The sequence below is a fragment of the Macrotis lagotis genome, chromosome 1 (genome assembly GCF_037893015.1).
Source record: "Macrotis lagotis isolate mMagLag1 chromosome 1, bilby.v1.9.chrom.fasta, whole genome shotgun sequence".
NCBI classification, from domain to species: domain Eukaryota; kingdom Metazoa; phylum Chordata; class Mammalia; order Peramelemorphia; family Peramelidae; genus Macrotis; species Macrotis lagotis.
Window position 1 is genome coordinate 50,469,314 of NC_133658.1, and position 20,831 is coordinate 50,490,144.

General features: G+C 37.9%; 1 protein-coding gene across 3 annotated transcripts in view; it reads left to right on the top strand.

The window, feature by feature from the left end:
* The first annotated feature begins 206 nt into the window (after window positions 1-206).
* The window catches only part of FANCA (FA complementation group A), a 115,079-nt gene continuing 94,454 nt past the window's right edge, over window positions 207-20,831 (top strand). For 2 of the 3 annotated variants that reach the window (XM_074200767.1, XM_074200759.1), the window contains exons 1-9: window positions 207-344; window positions 1,631-1,740; window positions 2,877-2,976; window positions 3,432-3,574; window positions 3,671-3,766; window positions 6,088-6,161; window positions 8,296-8,408; window positions 9,114-9,196; window positions 18,547-18,580. In XM_074200767.1, coding sequence (XP_074056868.1) covers window positions 263-344; window positions 1,631-1,740; window positions 2,877-2,976; window positions 3,432-3,574; window positions 3,671-3,766; window positions 6,088-6,161; window positions 8,296-8,408; window positions 9,114-9,196; window positions 18,547-18,580 — 835 coding nt within the window. In that variant the 5' untranslated portion in view covers window positions 207-262. Of the gene's footprint in view, window positions 345-1,630; window positions 1,741-2,876; window positions 2,977-3,431; window positions 3,575-3,670; window positions 3,767-6,087; window positions 6,162-8,295; window positions 8,409-9,113; window positions 9,197-18,546; window positions 18,581-20,831 lie in introns of those variants that run through there. The other variant, XM_074200774.1, reaches the window with a different exon arrangement.

Consider the following 20,831-nt stretch of genomic DNA (forward strand, 5'->3'; position numbering starts at 1 on the left):
CAAGATGGCCGCACCACTAGGCTTCACAGCCGCCACAACCAAGATGGCCGCCCCACTAGGCTTCACAGCCGCCACTACCAAGATGGCTCCTGGAGGCGGGTCGGGAATGCTTTTTTTTTTATTTAGCCAATGGGGAGGGACCTCGGAGCCAACATCCAATAACTTCGCGGGCCTGGTCGTAGCCAATGAGCAAGAAGCGCGAGCGCGGGAGTGAAGGGGAGGCGCGCGCGCGAGTGGCGGGGCCGAGCCTGGAGGCCTCGCTATGTTTGGGGGTCCGCCCGAGTCGCCCCCGGCCCCGGGCCCCGCGCCCGGCCAGCGGAGGAGGACCCTGTCCGAGCTGCTGGGTACGTGGCCGTGCCCGGGGAAGGCTTCGCGGCGACGCCGGCCGCCAGGCTTGGGCGCGCCCTTCCTCCTGCCCCCGCCTCAGGGAAAGACGTTACCCCTCCCCCTCCCTCCCCTCCCCCCAGCGCTGGGTCTCCCTCCCCTCCCCTCTTAGGACCAGGTGTTGCACTTTACAGATAAGGAAACCGAGGCAGAGGGCCGGGTGATGAGCCCGGGGTCCCAGAGAACCGGCCCTAGGCTGGGGGCTCCGGTCGCCCACTGTCTCATGGGGCTGTAGCTGCCCAGGAGGGGGTGCTTACCCATCGAGGTCGCCGCCTCCCGGAGCACTGGGACCGGGGCCTCCCTTCTCCACACCTGCCCCTGCTGTTGAGGGGTTCACTCAGTAAGCACCTGTTGAGGGGCTTGGCTCCTTGCTTGGGTTCCTGGAGGGTTCAGCTGAGAGAAGAGGAGGAAGGGAGGGGGTTGGCATCGCCCCTGCCCCTTGCCATTCAGTTCAGGAAGTTCAGGAAGTATAAGTTCAAAGAAAAGAAATCTCAGGGAAATTCTTGATTCTCACTCAACTCATAATTTATCATGTAATATTGTTGAGTTCATTCACATAAGTCTACGTCTTTAATTTATGACTTTGTGAAGTAATAGGTTGCTTGAATTTATTCATTGCGAAGATAGAATTGAAAGTCATTTTGTTTTAGAGAAAGCTTGGTAGTTTAATAGATTGGGTCAGACAATTCTGTGGTTCAGATTGCAAATAAATGTAATGATTTTGTATTAACCAATAATGTTGGATGACCAGAAATCATTGATACTTTCCCATGGAAGCAAACTTCACATCAGAAAAGGTTGGCATGTGGAAGAGGGATTAGACATGTGTCCCTGCCCAGGAAGCAGAACAAGTGGGTGGAACAGTTGGATTTCTTGATCATAAGGAAAATCTTCTTTAGGAGCTTTCCAGAAATGGAAAATGAGAGCTGTCTCTCATTGGGGAGCAGAGAAGTCTTCCAGCCAAGACTGGATGATGTTTTGATGAGAATAAAGTGGAAGGGTTATGCAACTATGAGTTGGACCAGATGGTTTCCGAGATGGGGCAGTCTCAAGAGATCTGGGGATGGCTTAACAGAAGGTTAGTTTGGTAGCAGATGGGCTTGGGGTTGTCTACTATTACTGCTGACCTTTTTTTATGAAGAGAAATTTTATATTCCTAGGTCAGATGGATGGTATGCATTAGCAAATCTGATGGAAACATGAGATGTGAGCTATATTTTTTCTAAATTGAATTTTTTTTTTAAAGCGGGAAGAGTCAAAAAACAAAAATATAAACCTGAGAGGAAACAGAGACTACAGGAGGCTGCTTTACATCTCCTGAAATGCCATCAGAACCTGAATGATCTATTTCTTGAGGTAAGAGGGCTAATTGTTTTGTACTTAACCTAGGTCATAAGACCTAGGTGTTTTTTTGTTTGTTTATTTGTTTGTTGAGCCAAGTTGAGGTGTATCAGTCTTAAAATATTTGGGGCTAGAAATGCAATAACAAAAACTAAGTTGTATATGAAGTTTCATTCTCTTAAGGTTTACCAAAAACCAGGTGGAAGACATTAAAGATGTCAACTCTGATGCAAAGTTCTTGGGGCATATTTATATAGAAAGGACAAATAACCTTAAAACTGAGTCAGGTAGCCAAATTTCATATAGATGACATATTTGTGGTTCTCTCATAAGTTATAAATTTTATTAAGTGGTTTGTTTTTGAGGGTTTTTTTGCAAAGCAATGGGGTTAAGTGGCTTGTCCAAGGCCACACAGCTAGGTAATTAAGTGTCTGAGCCCAGATTTGAACTCAGGGCCTCCTGACTCCAGGACCTGTGCTCTGTCTACTGCACCACCTAGCCACCCCATATAAGTTATATTTGATTCAAATTCCTATTGATAAGAATCCCACTTAGGCTTGAGAGGGAATGTTTACAAACAAACATAGAATTTCTTTTTCCTCATCCATGATGTCTTTAATCTTGTAATTTGTTGACCCAGGTAAAAGAATTTATTGGTGTTATTATAAGGCTGATCAGATAGTACTGACACAGGTTAAGTGAACATGGAGAAGGAGAAGAGCAGACCTTGACAAGGCAGATTCACATTTTTGCACAGAGACAACATTCAAATTTATAACTCTTGTTAGAAGCTGAGAAACTAGGTTTTTCCTTTTTATCAGAATTTAAATGTCTTAGAGATTTCTTAAACTTTAATAGTTCATATAGCTCTTTGGAAAGATCAGTGAACATCCAGTGATAAACTCTTATTAAATTTTGTTAACTGGGTGAGAATTTCTATGTCTAGAAGTAAGACAAAGTTATTTTAATAACTTAATAACTTAATATAAATGCTAAGCTCCCATTAAGTCTTTAATTTTTTCACTTCTTTTGTTTTATCTTAAAATATTTGGATGCTTTAGTTTTGTTTGGAAGTCAAGCATCATGTACACCTAGAATATTTTTGTAAAATCACAGCTTGTAGACTCTTTTCTTTGTGTTTTTGATTCTAGGTAGATGGAATACAATATAAAAAAACTTCCTGTTTTAGCAATTTAATTGATCATGAAAGCCCTGGAGTGCTAGGTGCTGCGTATTCTAAGTCATTTCTAGGTGAGTTTTTACACAAGTTCATTTTTAAGGGGGGGGATGGAGGAGTGGGATATTGAGAGAAAGAAAAAATAACAAGTTAATAACTAGAAAATGAACTCTGATCAGTATTCACTTCAGGGAAGAAAAATTAGTTAGTTGAATTTTGCTTAAGTGTATGCTTCCAAACTTATTTTTATTTGAATAATAGTGATTTTTTTCTTTGGTAATCAGCATCAGTGATTGTTTTGTTAATTTCACTTCCAGATGCCCCCTTCCCCAAAAACTTCTTTTCCATTTTCCTAACATTTTTTAAAAGGAGCTTCAAACTTGTATTTAAAATGTAAGTCACAATTCTGTATGCTAAGGATCTGGCCCTTTTCATTAAATTATTACTGTGTATTTACCACCAGATTTTTAGAAAAATACAAAATCCAACCCCATTGCTTTTTTTGTTTGTTTTTTTTATTGCTTTTCAGTCTCTGCTCTACAGGAAAAAGCTTCAAAGTTAGGTATCCCAGTGGGAATCCTGGCAGCCCAGACAGCTGCCTCCAGTCTGGAGCAGCTATGTCAGGTTTCAGAGGGATCCAAGCAGGCCACTTTGCTGAACTTGGAACAGAAGGTGAGAGGCCAAGAGCTTATAGAGTTTTCTGGAAATTTATTGTGTCCGTTGTACTGATAAAGTGCTCTCTCTCTCTCTCTCTCCCTCAACTTTCAGAAGAAATTATCCTCTCTGTTAGATATTGCCCAAGATTTATTGGAACGTAGTCTCTTTTGTCGAGTCTCCTTCTGTCAAGAAATTTGGAAGGTGCAGGTAAATCACCTCTTTGGAGCAATAGTATGAAAACCCAGCTGAAGCTAGTCAAATACTTAGATTTTCCTTGGTCCCCTGTTGCCATTTTATTGGTGCTAGGTCAACTAAGCTTACTGGTACCTCTATGAATTAGAAACCAGAACCTGATGCAATTCTTTTAGCCTTAATTATCATGATTTGCCACTACTTATATTTCATAGTTTTTCTAATGCTATATTTCTAAGACATTTATTTTCTGACTTTGTTTCATTTATTTTTCAGTTGAAACACATGTTCCATAGCTTTTCTTCTAATGTTATATATTGTGGGATGGTTATTTTTTCCATGTCTTTTTGACTTCTGTATTGAGTGTCTTGTCTGGACTGATGTTATATCTAAAGATTTGTTACCAAGCCATAATTTATCTAATATTTTAACTTATGTTAGTAATTTTGAACAACTCATATGCATGTAAGAGTATGTCTTGAATGGGTACTTTGTTTAATGAAAAGACCACTGAATTTGGAATTAGAAGTTCTGGGTATAAATCTGGACTTTGCCTTACTGGTGTGATCCTGGGCAAGGCCTTTTACTCTTGTAGGGGTCAGTCTCTTCATGTTAGATTGGTCCAGATGAACTCTCATATCCCCATATATAAGGTGATGACATTTGCCCTTTGTTCTTGAAGAAGACTGTAACATTAGGGAGATAATGTCATGACAAGAAAATGAATTGGATTTGATTGAGACTGTGCTAAGTCACCAACCTTACTTTCTCCTCTGGAGCCATGTGGAACGACTGGCCAGATAAGGATCAGGATGACTGGAGATGACCCTAAATGTGAGGCAGTCAGGGTTAAGTGACTTGTCCGGGTCACACAACTAGTAAGAGTCAAGTGTGTGAGGCTGGATTTGACCTTGGGTCCTCCTGATTCTAGGTCTGGTCTTTCATCCACTGTGTCATCCAGCTGCCTATTACTATGATTCTATTGGTCCTCTGTAACATAGAATACTTTGAAAAATATACAGTAAAGTAATTCACCCCTATATGTTTTAGACTACTTAAAGGGAAACAGTTTCTCTCTGAGCAAACTAAAGAACCAAAGCAACTGGGTTTTGCTGATGACATGCATAATAAAGGCCAGAAGGTGAGCTAGTTGGGCAGAGAATGATGCCTTTGCTTTCTTTTTCCTTTCCTTTCCTCAACCAGAGGGAAACTTGGGAGTTTCTAAGCCAGTTATTTATAAGAGAGGCTTTGATATCTCAGACTATCTTAATCTTGGGAGAACCTAGTTTGGTTTTTGTTAGGTGATGCAACTCAGGAGAGCTAAAAGGTTTGATACCCATAAATAGATATTCTTTTTGCTATCTATAAACTTTTAAAAATATATTCTTTTCTAGAGAAAATCTCTTAGGTCTGTGCAGAAAGTTAGAAAATTTCATTGTACTTTAAAAATTATTCTTTATTATACTCTTGAAGAATTTGAAAACTCAACAGAAAATTTTTTTTGCAAGGCAAATGGGGTTAAGTGACTTGCCCAAGGCCACACAGCTAGGCAATTATTAAGTGTCTGAGACCGGATTTGAACTCAGGGACTCCTGACTCCAGGGCCTGTGCTCTATCCACTGCGCCACCTAGCTGCCCAAAATTTTGGTGTTTTTTTTTTTTCAGAGACTTGGCTACAGTCTTAGATTGGCAAACATTTAGAGGAAAGGCTGGAGGGGAAGGAAAATCTTATAAAAACTAAAATTTTTGGAAATGGAAGAGAATAAAGTAAAAAAATTTAAAGCAGGTGCTTGTTAAGTTAAAATTTTCATTTGCGTATACTAGATATATTTGTAATGAAAACATTTTTAAAGTTGCCTTTGGGAAAACAAAAAACCAAATATGATCTGAAGAAATGAAGAAAATTGGAAATGTTTAGTTTTATTTTACAAATATTTTAAGAAAACAATAGCATCTGTTGGTATCACATATCAGAAAGCAGATTTTTCTATCTTAAGACAAGTTACTAAGCATTTAATAAATATTATTTGCCAGATACTGTGCAAAGACTGAAAATACAGATAGATAGATTAAAAAAGATAGTTCCTGCCCTCCATGAGCTTTTATTCTAGTCAGGGAAGATGACACACAAAAGGAAGTTGAAGATGGGTCTGAGATGGGGAGAAGATATCCACAGAATGATTCCCAAGAACTGGGAGTGGAACCTGAAGAGGAATAAAAACAATAATACTAGAATCATTTTTAACCTACCTAGGTTTTAACCAGTTTTGAATATTTGATAGGAACATGAAAGCACTTAGGAGTTTGATACTAATACTACTGTTATTTTTCTTTAGAATTCTCTGGTACTTGAAGCTGTTTGGCAACTTCACTCAAAAAGCATTATTGACTTAGAAGAACTGATAAAGAGGTAAAACTTGTAATGAATAAATTTATAGTTACTTGTAAAGCAATCTGATTAGTCTCTTGAAACTCTGCTCCATCTAGTATTTATTGTGTTAGAAAAACCAAAGATATTTGACAAAACTTTTGCTTTTAAAAGATAAAACTTTGTTTATATGAAGACCCATTGTGCCCCAGTTTTTGTAATGCTATTCTAAAAATATTGATGTGTTTTAAAGTAATATATGATGTTATAGTTCACCCTTTGCTAGAAATTTCTTCAAATAAAAATAGTTGTTGCAATGAGATGAACATGGTTAGGAATAGCAGAATGGAGATGTAGTACTTTCCTAGGGGATTTTGGTATTCAGGAGTAGATTTTTTGGATTCCTATTTCAATTATATGCTCTTTCATATAGTTAAACTCTTGTATAGTATGAATGATGGATTTTTTTCTCCTTTCTATATGAGAAATTTGGTTTAGAAATTATCATAAAATGTTCTGCAAGCAATGGGTACCAATTTGCAACCATTTTTGATCTGTTTAATAGACTATTTAATGAATTTTGACTGAGACTGAAAAAAATATCTTTACCTGTCAGTGATGAATCTCTGAATCTAGTTAGGTTACTCTTTTGACACTGTTGATTGTCCTATACTTTAAGCCTTGTGTAGAATTCACTAATCCTCATCCTCTGGTGTGTCATAATAGATGTAAAAAAAAAACACCCCAAGGCTACCAAACCATAATGACAAGTTCCTAAGAAAATACCATCTATACCAAATCATTTGCAAGTTATCATAAAATAAATCTTTGTTCTGTAAATTATTCATTATTCATAATTCAGTTAATTTATTGCTTTTAAAATGTTCACATCACAGGAATTTCAATCATTTCAAGATCACACTGCAGGAAGAAAGATCACATACATTTATTCCCATGAACTTAGTGAAATCATGCTCACTTCAGCCATTCTATAATTAGAAAAAAGAACAAGCTATTTCACGTTTAAGTAGGAAAATAGAATGTATAGAAATCACCGAATTTAGATTCTATTTTAATCTGTTTTCTCTAGTTTCCAATCAGAGCTTTCTTTTAGTAGGAAAAAACAGACATTGAAAACAGTTTTTAAAAATAAGTATTTTTAAAATTCAACTTGAAATCTCTAAAAAATTTTCCAATATGAAATTTGTTACTATAGTACATTTAATAGTAAATACCACATGTAAGTGGAGATACCATTGTGTGAAATGAACAAAATAGTGTGACATGTGTAACCACTCATCTTTTGCTGCCTCTTTAGCAGCAGTGGTAGAATGCTTGTAGTAGAATGCATAGTAAAGTATCAGACAGGTGTGAGAATTTAAAGGGGGAAAAAAAAGAAGAGTCAGAATTGGGTAAAAGATTGAAAGGAACATTAGACGCTAAACTCTGACTTGGAAGGTAAAAGTAAAGAGATCAGTGAAGGTGGGAAATGGCTCTTCAAATATCTTGTTCAATATGAACTCAAAGTCCATACCCAGATTTGTATTAATTGTATGAATTTATAATAATGTAAAAAAATGTATCTCTGAAACTCAGGTCAGTAGGATAGTAGAGACTTCTATTCCAACTTTTATCTCTGCTTCTGTTGCTTTGTTTTCTCTTTTTGACCCTTTTATATTCCATATAAATATATGAAGTGCTGATGTACTATTGGTAGACCATAGGTTTCTAATAATCACTACTTTTATTCATTACTTCTGCCTTAGGGCTTATGTTATTTGCATCAGGGTTTCATGAGTGGTGCCCTAAAAATGAATTCATATCGGTACAGTTTGATTTATATCTCTTGTTACCATGACTAAACTCCCTTTCCTTAACAGTCATCAAATAGAAAAAGAAAGGCTGAAATTGATGTTTCTGGGACTGGAAGAACATGAATAGTCTTTTTTTTCTTAATATCCCACACATTTTTCCATATACTGGCCTTGAGGGCTTTTTTGGACAAAGTAGCTGTAAGGTAATAAGAGGGTCTACTTATTGGTTTTACTGTTGGGTAACACTCTGATATTGAATGGCCCAAGTTTCTTGATGAATGAGAAGTAGAGAAAAATAACAGTTTTACATAGAGAAAAGAAACTAAGTGTCTATGAATATATATATATATATATGTTCTCAGCCATTCAGACTCCCAGACTGTGGTGGATTGGTTGTATGACAACTTGTGCCTCGTGTGTGAACAAATGGAAAACTCCATCCAAGAAGTGGAAGTTGCTGAGCATATACTTTCTGGTAAGTTGGAGGTAGAAAGAAGGTCCTTTTTAATTTAGGATCAGATTATGAAGTTGTTGAACTTTAAAGATTGATCAGAAATAGAACAACTTTCTTATGACCATAGAAATTTAATCAGGAATGAGGCTGGTGCACACTGATTGTGGAGGATTTATTCTTTGGCTAATGAAATAGGAAAAAAAAATCAGAAATGTAAGAATTTTTAAAATGCCGCTAGGTCTCCTTGACCTTGTAGGAATTTTTCTTATCCTGGATTCTCTTTGAGGCCAGTGGTCTCTTAAAGCTGGCATTGAATGGGCGGCTAGGTGGCACAGTGGATAGAGTACTAGCCCTGGAGTCAGGAGTACCTGAATTCAAATCTGGCCTCACACACGTAATAATTACCTAGCCATGTGGCCTTGGGCAAGCCACTTTAACCCCATTGCCTTGCAAAAACCTAAAAGAAAAAAAATAGCTGGCATTGATTATACTCTTAAGATGGATAAAATCTTTAATAAGCATAATATTGGCAGTCTTCAGCTTTTGGGCATCAGGAGACTGTATTCCCTCAGACTATAACTTTGTTTTATCAATACTCTAGTATAACCCTACCTGTGTTCTCTGGAACTGTATGTCTTTGAATCCCCAGAAGTTGAACTGAATTTTGTGATTCATAACTGAGATGGAAGGAATCTGTCAATCTTATTTTGTGTTGATGATTTTCAGATTTCATGAGAATTTTTGTTGTGAGAGGATTTCAGAAAATACCAGATCTGAGAAGAAATGTAGAACTTGAGAAGGTGCCCCAGGTAGGAAGAACAATTAAATTTGTGTTTGGATGTAGGAAAGTGGAAGTTGTTCACAATTATCCTACTTAATTTTACTGGAATAAAATGAGAAGAACTTAGGGAATCTTACAATACCACTGGACTCAACAACAACAATAATAATGATAAGTAAATAGCTAGTGCTTTACATGTGTTTTCTTATTTGATCCTTCCAGCAACCTTTGAGGTAGGTAAAATTATTCTCATTTTCCAGATGAGGAAACTAAGGTTTATAGGTTAAGTCACTTAGCTCTGGTACATATCTAATAAGTATCTGAGATAGAGTTCCAACTCAGGTCTCCCTTACTCCAAGCTCAGCTTTATTTACTACATTACATAGCTGCCCAAACTGTTCATATAATGTTGAAAGCTGCACATTCCTGAGCAACTCTTATAAACATTTGCCTAAACATTCACCTTAAGTAGTCTCTACCCTCACCTCCCCACCCCCCAACATTATGGAAACCTACTCTGACTAAGACCATTCAAATGGAAGTGATTCAGTTTCCTGGTATGAATCTGGCAGACTGTACAGGTTTCACAAGCATAGACAGCAAGGTCAGCACAATGGTTCTGTAGACCTTCAGTTTGATAGACAACCTCTTATTCTCTTCTCTCTCATTTTCCTTTGGAGTCTCCCAAAATTCTGAAATAACTCTGACAATGCATGTAATATTCTCGTCCCCTGTGTTTACATCTCTAGAAACTCTACTGCCAAGGTGAGTGAGTCTTTTAACTCACACACAAACTGGATTCGAATGAGGGAGAGGTGTGCAAAGATGTCAGCCTCAAACTCTCTCTTGTAGTATCATCGGATTCCATTGGCAAGACAAAAGTCAGGATGATTGGTGGTGGCTTGGGATGCAGTAAATGACCAGGTGTCTAATCAAACTCTAAGCTCTCCCCAACACCTGCTGCCACTTTCTTCATATATGCCTAGTTCACTAGGATACTCTTCATATGCTTCACATGACATATTGCTAACTCAGAAGTGGATTGAGGTCTTCTGTTGGTTGCCATCAAACTGGTTTAGCCCATCTACAAAAATGGTTTTACTGGGTGTGGCCACTGTGTGTGCTATAGTTTCTTTTCTTTTTTTTTTTTTTTTTTAGGTTTTTGCAAGGCAAATGGGGTTAAGTGGCTTGCCCAAGGCCACACAGCTAGGTACTTTATTAAGTGTCTGAGACTGGATTTGAACCCAGGTACTCCTGACTCCAGGGCCGGTGCTTTATCCACTGTGCCACCTAGCCGCCCCCTGTGCAGTAGTTTCTTGGAGGCACAGGTAAGAGTTGGGTGGCAGCAGGTGGACACCAAAGTTGGAAAGTAGCCCTGAATAGGACCTGTCAGCTCTCACTGCAGAAGTACTAGTCTTTTCTTAACATGGCATAAATACAAATGCTGCAATTACAACTGCAAAGATAGGTATTCCAAAAGACAAATGATCAGAGCTTATAACTAAGACTAACTTAATCTGAATCTTTAGTAAAATAGAGGACTTTCAGGTATTCCTGATGAAAAGATCAGAGTTTGGTAGAATCTTTGATATGTAAATAAAGAAGACAAGAAACATCTAGAAGGGTAATTTGATTTGAGCAATTTGAATGCACTAAATGATTTAAGAATATAAGAGTCATAGTGGAAGTAAAGAAAAATAAATCCAGGGAAGTGGGGAGTGTTTTGTTCTATTTTATTCTGTATGTTGTTTTTAAGAAAAGAAAAAAATATACTAGGAAAGAAATTAGGAAGAATGAGGAAGAACTTACTATTTCTCATAATTAGGCTGTGCCACAGTGGAGTGGCCGTCTCATCAGCCTTATTATCTGGTCCTGGTAAAAGAGGGTAGAAAAGAGAATTTGTTATAGCAATACATTAAATGCAATAGAATAAGTTTGGAAATGGGGAAATGGGAGTTTATGAACATAGCAAGGCATAGTTGGTAAGGGGGAATAGTCAAAAACAAAACAAACTATTCTTTGATGGATGTTATAAAAAGTAAAAGAAAGTATAAGAACTAGGGATTGAGTTTGAGTTGATCAAGGGAAGAGACGATAGAGTCAAATTATTTCACTTATAGCATAATCCTGTTTATGTATTCCTTTTCCTTCCTCTGCTTGAGAGGGGAAGAGTCCAGAGAAAGGAAAAAAGTTCAAAAGGGTATGAAGAGAAAACAATTAATAGCCTAAACTGTCAATGTAGATGTGATGTATTCATCCATAAAATGAAAGATGATAAAAAATTTGTTGGACAACAGAAGTTAGCATATATTATTTACAAGAAATATGCAACAATTGAAACTTAAAACTTGCACACAGAATTCAGCTGAGGGATTGGAGCAGAATTTGTTGTCATCAGAATTTATTATGAGACAGTAAAAAAAAAAGCTACATAGTATCAGATAATCTATCACTAAAAATTGATAGTTAAAAGAGATGCATCATTATCCTGAGAAGTACCATAGATAATAATATCAGTGCTTCACAAATATATGTAAATGATGAATTTAAGAAAATTATAGGGAGAAAAACAATAAAACTATAATAATTGGGGACACCACTATACTTCTTTCAAACTAGATACCGCCTTGGTTATGACTAGTAATTTTTTTAATTTAATAGTTATTCTCATTTTGTACAAATAATGTTTATTATACATTAATAAAATATTTTTGTTTGAGTAAACAAAATACCCCCTCCCCCAAAAAGATACAGACTTGCTTGAGTGATAAAGGGGAGAGAAAAAAATTAAAATTAAAAATTAAAAAAAATAATAGTAATAATTGTAGGTATGGCCAGGTGGCACAGTGTACGGAGCACCAGCCCTGAAGCCAGGAGCACCCAAACCCATATTAGGCCCCGTACACCCAACAATCACCTAGTTATGTGCCATGCAAGCCACCCCAACCCCACTGCCCTGCAAAAACCAAAAGGAAAAGAAAGACCCCCAAAACCCCAAAATAGTAATAATAGTAGGGGCAGCCGGGTGGTGAACAGAGCACTGGCCCTTGAGCAGGAGCACCCGAGTCCAAATCTGCCCTCAGACACCCAATGATCACCCTGCTATGTGGCCCCAAGCAGGCCACCTGGCTCCATTTGCCCTGCAACCTCCACCCCCCCCATAATGATAATAAAAAATGTGCTTCAGTCTGTGTTCTAACACCACCAACTCTGTCACAGGTGGATCACATTCTTTATGATAAGTCTGTCACAAAAGTTACTTCCATATTTTTCTACTGTTGCCATTGCTGATCGCAATTCCCTCTTTTCGTATTTCTCCACTTCCATGTCCTATATTTTCTCTCTCACTGACTCTTGCTGTAGGGTAGTTGAGTGGCGCAGCAGAGAGATCCTGGCCCTAGGGCCAAGAGGCCCCGAGCCCCCATACCACCCCTTAGGCCCAGCATCCACCTGGCCCTATGGTTCTGGACAGGCCATCCAATCCCAGCCCCTTGCAAGAAGTAAAAAAGAAAATGTGTTATATCTGACCACTCTCCCCCCATGGTCCTTCCTCTCCTCCATCATTCAAATCCCCCCCTTCCCTCTGTCCCCCTTCTCCTTCTTACTCCAGATGTCTATACCCCATTGAGTATATATGTTGTTCCCTCTCCTAGCCACCTCTGATTAGAGCAAAGATTCCCTCATTCCCCATTGCCTTACCCCCTTCCATGTCATTGCAATAGTTCATTGTAATAACAAAAAATCTTGTTATATGAGATATCTTGGCCTATTCCCCCCCTTTTTCTTTCTCCCATTATATTTCCCTTTTTTCTATTGACTCCATTTTTATACCATATTTTATCTTCAAATTCAGCTTTCTCCTGTGCTTCATCCATAAAAGCTCCTTCTACCTGCTCTGTTAACTGAGAAGGTTCATATGAGCATTATCAGTGTCATTTTTCTGCAGGAATACATGCATTCCATCATCATTAAGTCCCTCATATTTTCCCCTTCCCCTCCAATCTCTTTGCTTCATCTGAGTCCTGTTCAGCTCTGGCCATTCCAACATGAACATTTGAAATTCCCCTGGTTCATTGAAAATCCATCTTTTGGGGGCAGCTAGGTGGTGTAGATAAAGCACCAGCCCTGAAGTCAGGAGTACCTGGGTTCAAATCCCGTCTCAGACACTTAATAATTACCTAGCTGTGTGGCCTTGGGCAAGCCACTTAACCCCATTTGCCTTGCAAAAACTTAAAAAAAAAAAGTCAGTCCATCTTTTTCCCTGGAAGAGGACATTCAGTTTTGCTGGGTAGTTGATTCTCGGTTGCATTCTAAGCTCTTCTGCTTTCTGGTATATTATATTCCAAGTCCTACGAACTTTTAATGTAGTTGCTGCTAAGTCCTGTGTGATCCTGATTGCAGCTCCATGATATTTGAACTGTGTCCTTCTGGCTGCTTGTAATATTTTCTCTTTGACTTGGGAGTTCTGAAACTTGGCTATAATATTCTTGGGGGTTGGTTTTTTGGTATCTCTTTCTCAGGGAAATCTGTGGATTCTCTCCATTTCTATTTTGCCCTCTGCTTCTAGGATATTAGGGCAATTTTCCTGTAATAATTCTTTGAAAATGATGTCAAGGCTCTTTTCCTAATCATGACTTTCAGGTATTCCAGTAATTTTTAAATTATCTTTCCTAAATCTGTTTTCCATATCAGTTTTTTCAATCAGATGTTTCACATTTTCTTCTAATTTTTCATTCTTTTGGTTTTGAAGTATTGAGTCCTGATTTCTCGTAAATTCATCAATCTCCCTGAGTTCTATTCTTTATCTAAAGGATTTGTTTTCCTCAGAGCAATTTCTTATCTCTTTTTCCATCTGACCAATTCTGCTTTTTAAAGCATTCTTCTCCTCAATAACTTTTTGAACTGTTTTGTCCATTTGACCTAAGCTGGTTTTTAGCATGTTATTTTCTTCAGCATTTTTTTGGATTTCCCTGACTAAGCTGCTGATCTGCTGACTTCATTTTCATGTTTCATGTTTTTCCCGCATCTCTCTCATTTCTTTTCCCAGGTTTTCTTCAGTCTCCCTCATTTGATTTTTTTTTGTTTTTGTTTTTGTTAGGCAGTGGGGTTAAGTGGCTTGCCCCAGGCCACACAGCTAGGTAATCATTTAGTGTCTGAGACCGGATTTGAACCCAGGTACTCCTGACTCCAGTCCCGGTGCTTTATCTACAGCGCCACCTAGCCACCCCCTCTCATTTGATTTTCAAAGTCTTTTTTGAGCTCTGTCATAGCCTGAGCCCAATTTCTGTTTTTCTTGGAGTCTTTAGATGCAGGAGCTTGTGCTTCCTCATCTTTAGATCCTTCTTGGGCTCACAGGCAAAATATTTCTCAATGGTGTTCCTGTTTTTTCTCTGCTTATGCATTTTCTCAGCCTGAGCCTGTTTTTGGGGTGCTTCCTGAGCTTTTGGGACACCCCCCCTCCCTCCTGGTCTGTGAATGACCAAATGCGCCCCCCTCTGCCACGGGGCTGAGATGGGGGGACTGCTGTTCTTTGGGGGGGGGGCCTAGACTGCGATTAGGATCTGAATGTGGTCAGAACCCCAGCATCCTGTTCCAGGGACAGAGCTCAGCAGTCTCTGCTTAAGTGCTCGGCCTGCTTCAGTTTCCTGGATCTGGACTGCCTTGGCCATGCTCCTCTGGGCATCGTGTGCTTGCTCTGGCAGAGGTTCTCTCCCCTCCCCCCCCTGCTGTTCCCCCAACTTGTGCCTGGTGCTCCCTGGGGCATAGGTCAGGAAACTCCCCCGCTGCTGTGAGCCCTGGCTCCCAGTGCCCTGGGGCTGCCTCTGGGAGGCTGAAGTTCTTTAGCTTTGGCAGGCCACCCCTCTGACCCTGGGGAGCAGAGCCTTTCTGCTCTTTTCCAGGTTACCTTGGGTTGGAGAATTGCCTCACTGGATCCCTCTGTGGGTTCTGTCTCTCGAAAATTTAAGAGCCCTTAGTTTATAAGTTTTATGAGAGAGCACCTAAGACAGGATACTCTCATCGCCATCTTGGCTCCACTCCTGATTCGACTGAATAGTAATTGAAAGAAATGTATGGATTTCTCAACTGTGTATGGCACATTCACAGAAATTGATCTGTACATAGAAACTTTATTAAGTACAACATTTACTTACTCCCTAAAATAAAATTACAACGAATAAAACTCATTTGGAAAGGATTCAAACTTAATTGTTTCTGCAGGTAGTAGGAAGCTAGTTTATTTTTTCCAAATTTAGTATTTTGTTTTTCTCCAATTACATGTAAAGACAATTTTTAACATTTGTTTTTAAAAATTTTTGATTTTCAGATTCCCTCCCCTCCTTTACTTCCCCTCACATTGAAAAAGCAAGCAATTTGATAAAGGTTATGCATGTGCAATCATGTAAAACATTTCCATGTTAGTTAAGTGGTGAAAGTACATATACCCCCTCCCTCACCCACTTCACCACCCAAGAGAGAAAAATAAAGAAGTATGCTTCAATCTGCATTCAAACTTCATCAGTGCTTTCTGTGGAAGGTGGATAGCATTTTTCATTATAAGTGCTTCAGATTGCCTTGTATCATTGCACAATATTGTTATTTCTATTCCTATTTCTACTCTTATTTCATTTTGCCTCTATTCAAATTTTTCTGAGAGCATCTTGCTCATTATCTCATATAGCATAATAATATTCTGTCCCTAGCTCTTTGGGCATTGTTCCAAATTGCTCATCAGAATGATTGATTCAGTATACAACTTCAGCAACTGTGTATTAGTGTTTTAATTTTCCCACATCTTTTAATATTTATCATTTTCCATTTCTGTCATATTACTCAACTTGATAGGTAGGTGGTAGCTCAGAATTATTTTCTTCCTTTTCTATATATCCATTTCTGGTTTTTAAGGAGTTCTTTTTTTCAGTGCATTTTTGTACCTCCTTTCCCCTTTGACCAGTTCTTTTTGAGGAGTTCTTCTTTTCAGTGAATTTTTGTATATCGTTTTCTATTTGGCCAATTTTATTTCAAGGCATTCTGTTCTTCATTGGATTTTTGTGCCTCTTAACCATTTGATTTAGTCTATTTTTTAAGGTGTTCTTCATTGTATATCAAGTAAAAATTCAGTTTGACCAAGCTGTTGACTTTTTTAAATGAATTTTTTGGTATCACTATAATTTCTCTTCCCAATTTTCCCCTCTGTCTCTCCTTTTGGAGCTCTTCCTTCCTTCCGGAGCTCTTCCTTCCTTCCATATATTTCTTTGAGGCTTTTGATGAACAGTTTTGACTTTGTTGTCTGAATTCGTGTTTTGATCTTCCCTGCCACTACAATAACTTTTCTGTAGGCAGGATCTTTTTCTGCTGTTTTCTCATTTTTCTAGCCTGTTTCTTGACTTTTGACTCTTTATCATGCATCAAGTGTTTGTGTGTGTGTGTGTGTGTGTGTGTGTATAGCTGTTTTCAGAGATAATTCTGTGAGTCTAAGATTTCAGTTCTTCCAAGATGGTATGATCTAGGGTGAGGTATGTTTATTCCTCTTTTGATCTGTGCTCTGGTGGTGAGTGCTCACAAGCACTTTTCTCCACCTGGGAATGTGATGAGGGTCTCCATCCCACTATGACTTCAAGCTCTGATGTGTTAGTGTTTCTTCTTGCTCTGAAGCTGAGACCCAGGACTGTGACCCAGATCCAAGTATGGGAACAGAGTTCTGCTCTCTATGCAAGCTCTAATTTCCTTATAACCTGGTGTCTGACCCTTTACTGTCCTTGGGTTGAGAGGTCTGGAAACTGCCATGCCTCCGCTGATTCAGTTGTTCTCAAGATCTGTTTCTGATTTGTTGGGTTGCAGCCTGCATTGGACTGAGATCCACTCTTATTCTGACCTTTCCTGTGGATTAAGTTGTCTTTGACTGGAAAATTGTTTCACCCTGTCCTTTTGTGGGTTTTGATGCTCCAAAATTTGTTTTGAGGAATTGTTTAAAGTTGTTTGGAGGATTTGCAGTAGAGCTTGGATGAGTTCCTGCCTTTTCTCCACCATCTTGGCTCTGTCCCTTATTTCCCATTAGAGTTTATTGAATTGGTGCCATATGATCAGCCCAGTACTTTTATAGGAAGATTAATTTGGTGAACTGGAACGGACAAATATATATGGCAGGTAGACTAAACAGTCTTTTATGGTAGTCCAAGGGGGAGGTGATAAGGCCTTCATTAGGGTGGTGGCAATATCAGAGGGGATAAAATGTGTACAAGAGATGTTGTGAAGGCACAGATGATATAATTTGGCAACAGATTGGAATGTGTGAGATTTGGAGGAGTAAGGAGTTGGGGATGACACTTAAATTCAGAAACTGAGTAACTAAGAGGTTGGTGATGGTCTCAATAGTAACATGGATGTTTGGAAGGGAGAGGGTTTTGGCAAAAAGATGATCAGTTTAATTTTGGACATAATCAGTCTAAGTTTTCTTTAGACCATCCAGTTTGTGATGTCCAATAGGAAGTTAGAGATGTGGGGACTGGAGGTCAGGAAACTAGTTAGGGCTGGATAACTAGATCTGAAAAATATCTGCATAGAAATGATAATTGGATCCAGGGGAACTGATCAACAATTCAGATGGAATTAGGGGAAAAGAGAAGATAAATATTTGGGAAAAATATTAGAGATCCCCAGGTTAGCAATTGATAACCTGGATGAAAATCCAGCAAAGATTTTGTTTATAAAGGAATTTCAGAGTTGATGAACATGAAAGTGAAGGGAAATCTGGTCAGACTTAATATGAATTGATATAAAATGAGAACAGGAGAAAATTTTATTCTGAGATTATAATAATTACAATAATGACAATTTTGAAAAACTTAATGAACAGTGCAATGACCAGTCAACCCTCCAAAAGGATAATGGTGGATCATGCTTTCCATTCCTTGGCAGAGTGGTGGACTAGATAGAGGTACAAAATGAGACATGTTTTCATATTGTGACTGATGTGAAACTGATTGTTTGACTTTATTATTATTATTATAATGCAAGAGGTCTTTTATTTAGGGGGCAGAAACTGTGATGGGGAATGAATATTCAGTGATAATGATATTTAAAAAATGAATGCCTTTGAAACATTTTTAAAATGCAGTGAAGAGTTGAAGGGAGTGCAGATGAACAGAGTAGTATTGGTTTTCATGTTAAATTTAATGAATATTTTTAGAAACAAAGCTGTGTTGTGTAATAGAGATTTTTTGTTTTATATACAACCTTTTTCTTTTTTTCTGTATATGGACATTTTTATATTTGTTAAATTTATGATTGAATTTTAAAAATGCATGTATATATGTGTGTGTGTGTGTGTGTGGTCTCTTATAAATTACTCAATAATGGCAATTTGTTATATTTTAACAGATTTGTGTTGCTGTACTACAGAAAATACTGACATGTAAGTAAATTGCTTTATGCCCTAGATCATAAATCATTTATTGTGCTTTTTAGTAGTTCTTCTACTTAGAGTTTTCTGCATTTCTGTTATATGTATTTCCCCCTTTTTTCATATTTTATCATCTAATTAGAATCAGTCCTAGTCGACCTCTTTTCTTAATAGTTACAAATTTATTCTCCATGTTTTATTACATCATTTTTTGTTCTCATTTCTCCACTTGAATTCTAGATACTTAAGGAATGTAGATGCTAATTAGTGCTAAATTGTAGATGCTTTTAAATTGACCCTTAATATTTTGAAACTTTTTTAATAGGCACAATCTGTGATATAATTTATTTTATTTTATTTATTTATTTTTTTTTAGGTTTTTGCAAGGCAAATGGGGTTAAGTGGCTTGCCCAAGGCCACACAGCTAGGTGTCTGAGATCCCATTTGAACCCAGGTACTCCCAACTCCAAGGCCTGTGCTTTATCCACTACGCCACCTAGCCGCCCCGATATAATTTATTTTCAATCATACTTAATAGATTTAAGAATTGGTATAGGGCACCTATGTAACCTAAAAGAGAAGTAACTTTTTAAGTTTAAAGACTGTTTCTGAATTTGTTTCAGGTGTTGTTATTCTTACTTACACAATAAAAAGAGATGTGAGAACTTTTTAAAAGAGAATATAGAGGGGCGGCTAGGTGGCGTAGTGGATAAAGCACAGGCCTTGGAGTCGGGAGTACCTGGGTTCAAATCCGGTCTCAGACACTTAATAATTACCTAGCTGTGTGGCCTTGGGCAAGCCACTTAACCCCATTTGCCTTGCAAAAACTCCAAAAAAACCTAAAAAAAAAAAAGAGAGAGAATATAGGAATTCATCAGAATCAGTATTTTGCTGTTTGCCCTGTTACAATGGAGGATTGTAACATAGATTGTTTCTACTTCTGAACTACTAATGCTTTGTTCCTTTTAAAATTTACCAGTCGTGTGGCCTTGGGCAAGCCACTTAACCCCATTGCCTTGAAAAATCTTAAAAAAAAAAACACACACAACAAAAAAACAAAAAAAAACTCTAAAATGTGCCAGTCAGTCTTTTGTTGTTATTGATTATTTGCTGGTTAGGCTTTTCTTAGCTTAACCTTACACCTTATATTTTGTGTGCTGCATATATCTTGCATTTTTGATAATCTTAAAATGACTCTTTTAATGCTACGGTATAATTCTTGTCAGTTCTTTGCTGTAATCACTGGTTTTTAAAGGGTGGTCTATGAATTATATACCTGCAATCCGATGCGCAGTTACCAATCTAGAAATTCAGTGTGTCCCAGTTTAAAATTTTTTTTTATTTATTTAAGGCAGTGGGGTTAAGTGACTTGCCCAAGGTCACACAGCTAATTATTAAGTGACTGAGGTCTGATTTAAACTCAGGTCCTCCTGACTCCAGGGCCAGTGCTCTATCCACTAAGTACCCAGCTGCCCCTCTGTTTTTTTTTTAAAGCAAAAAATAATACTGTGCTTTCAGCAAAAAGAGTTTGAGAAACATAGGCCCAAAATGGAGTCAGTTGTTTTTGTTGTCCTAGATAGAAAGCCTAAAAATGATGGTGCTGATATTTATGTGGAAGATTAATTTACTGAGAGTTTAAAATAAAGGTTTAACTATATAGTCTTAGCAGACTATGCTGGGGGAATATTCCATAAAAGGCATCATTAATTCTGTTATTGATTGTAGGGATGGTTCTCCATTTTCTCACGTATCTTATTATTTCTGCTCTCTCTCTCTCGCACTTACTTGTACTCTCTCTCTTTTATATCTTGGGTTTTTATCTACTACTTGGTGAATCCTTATTGATTGATTTCAAAGGAATTTATATGTGATCCTTGGGGTAATAGGAAACTAGTGGAGCTTTTTTAGGGAGATAACATAGATAATGCTTTAGTAAAATTATTTTGGCAGCTATATGGAGTACAGACTGCTGTGGGGAGAGACTTCAGGCAGAGAGAACAATTAGAAAGCTCTTTTAGCTGTTTGGTGAGAGGTTAATAAAGGACTGAACTAGTTGTAAGTAGAAAGATGTATATGAAATTCTTTGTGAAGGTAGAAGTATTACCATCTGGCAATGCATTAGCTACATGAAGTGAGAGTAAAGATGACATCAAGGTTGAGAATCTGGGTAACTGAGAGAGTGGTGGTGCTCTTAATAATAATAAATTCAGAAGAGGTGAGTTTGGGAGGAAAAATGAATTCTATTTTTGACATACTGAGTTTG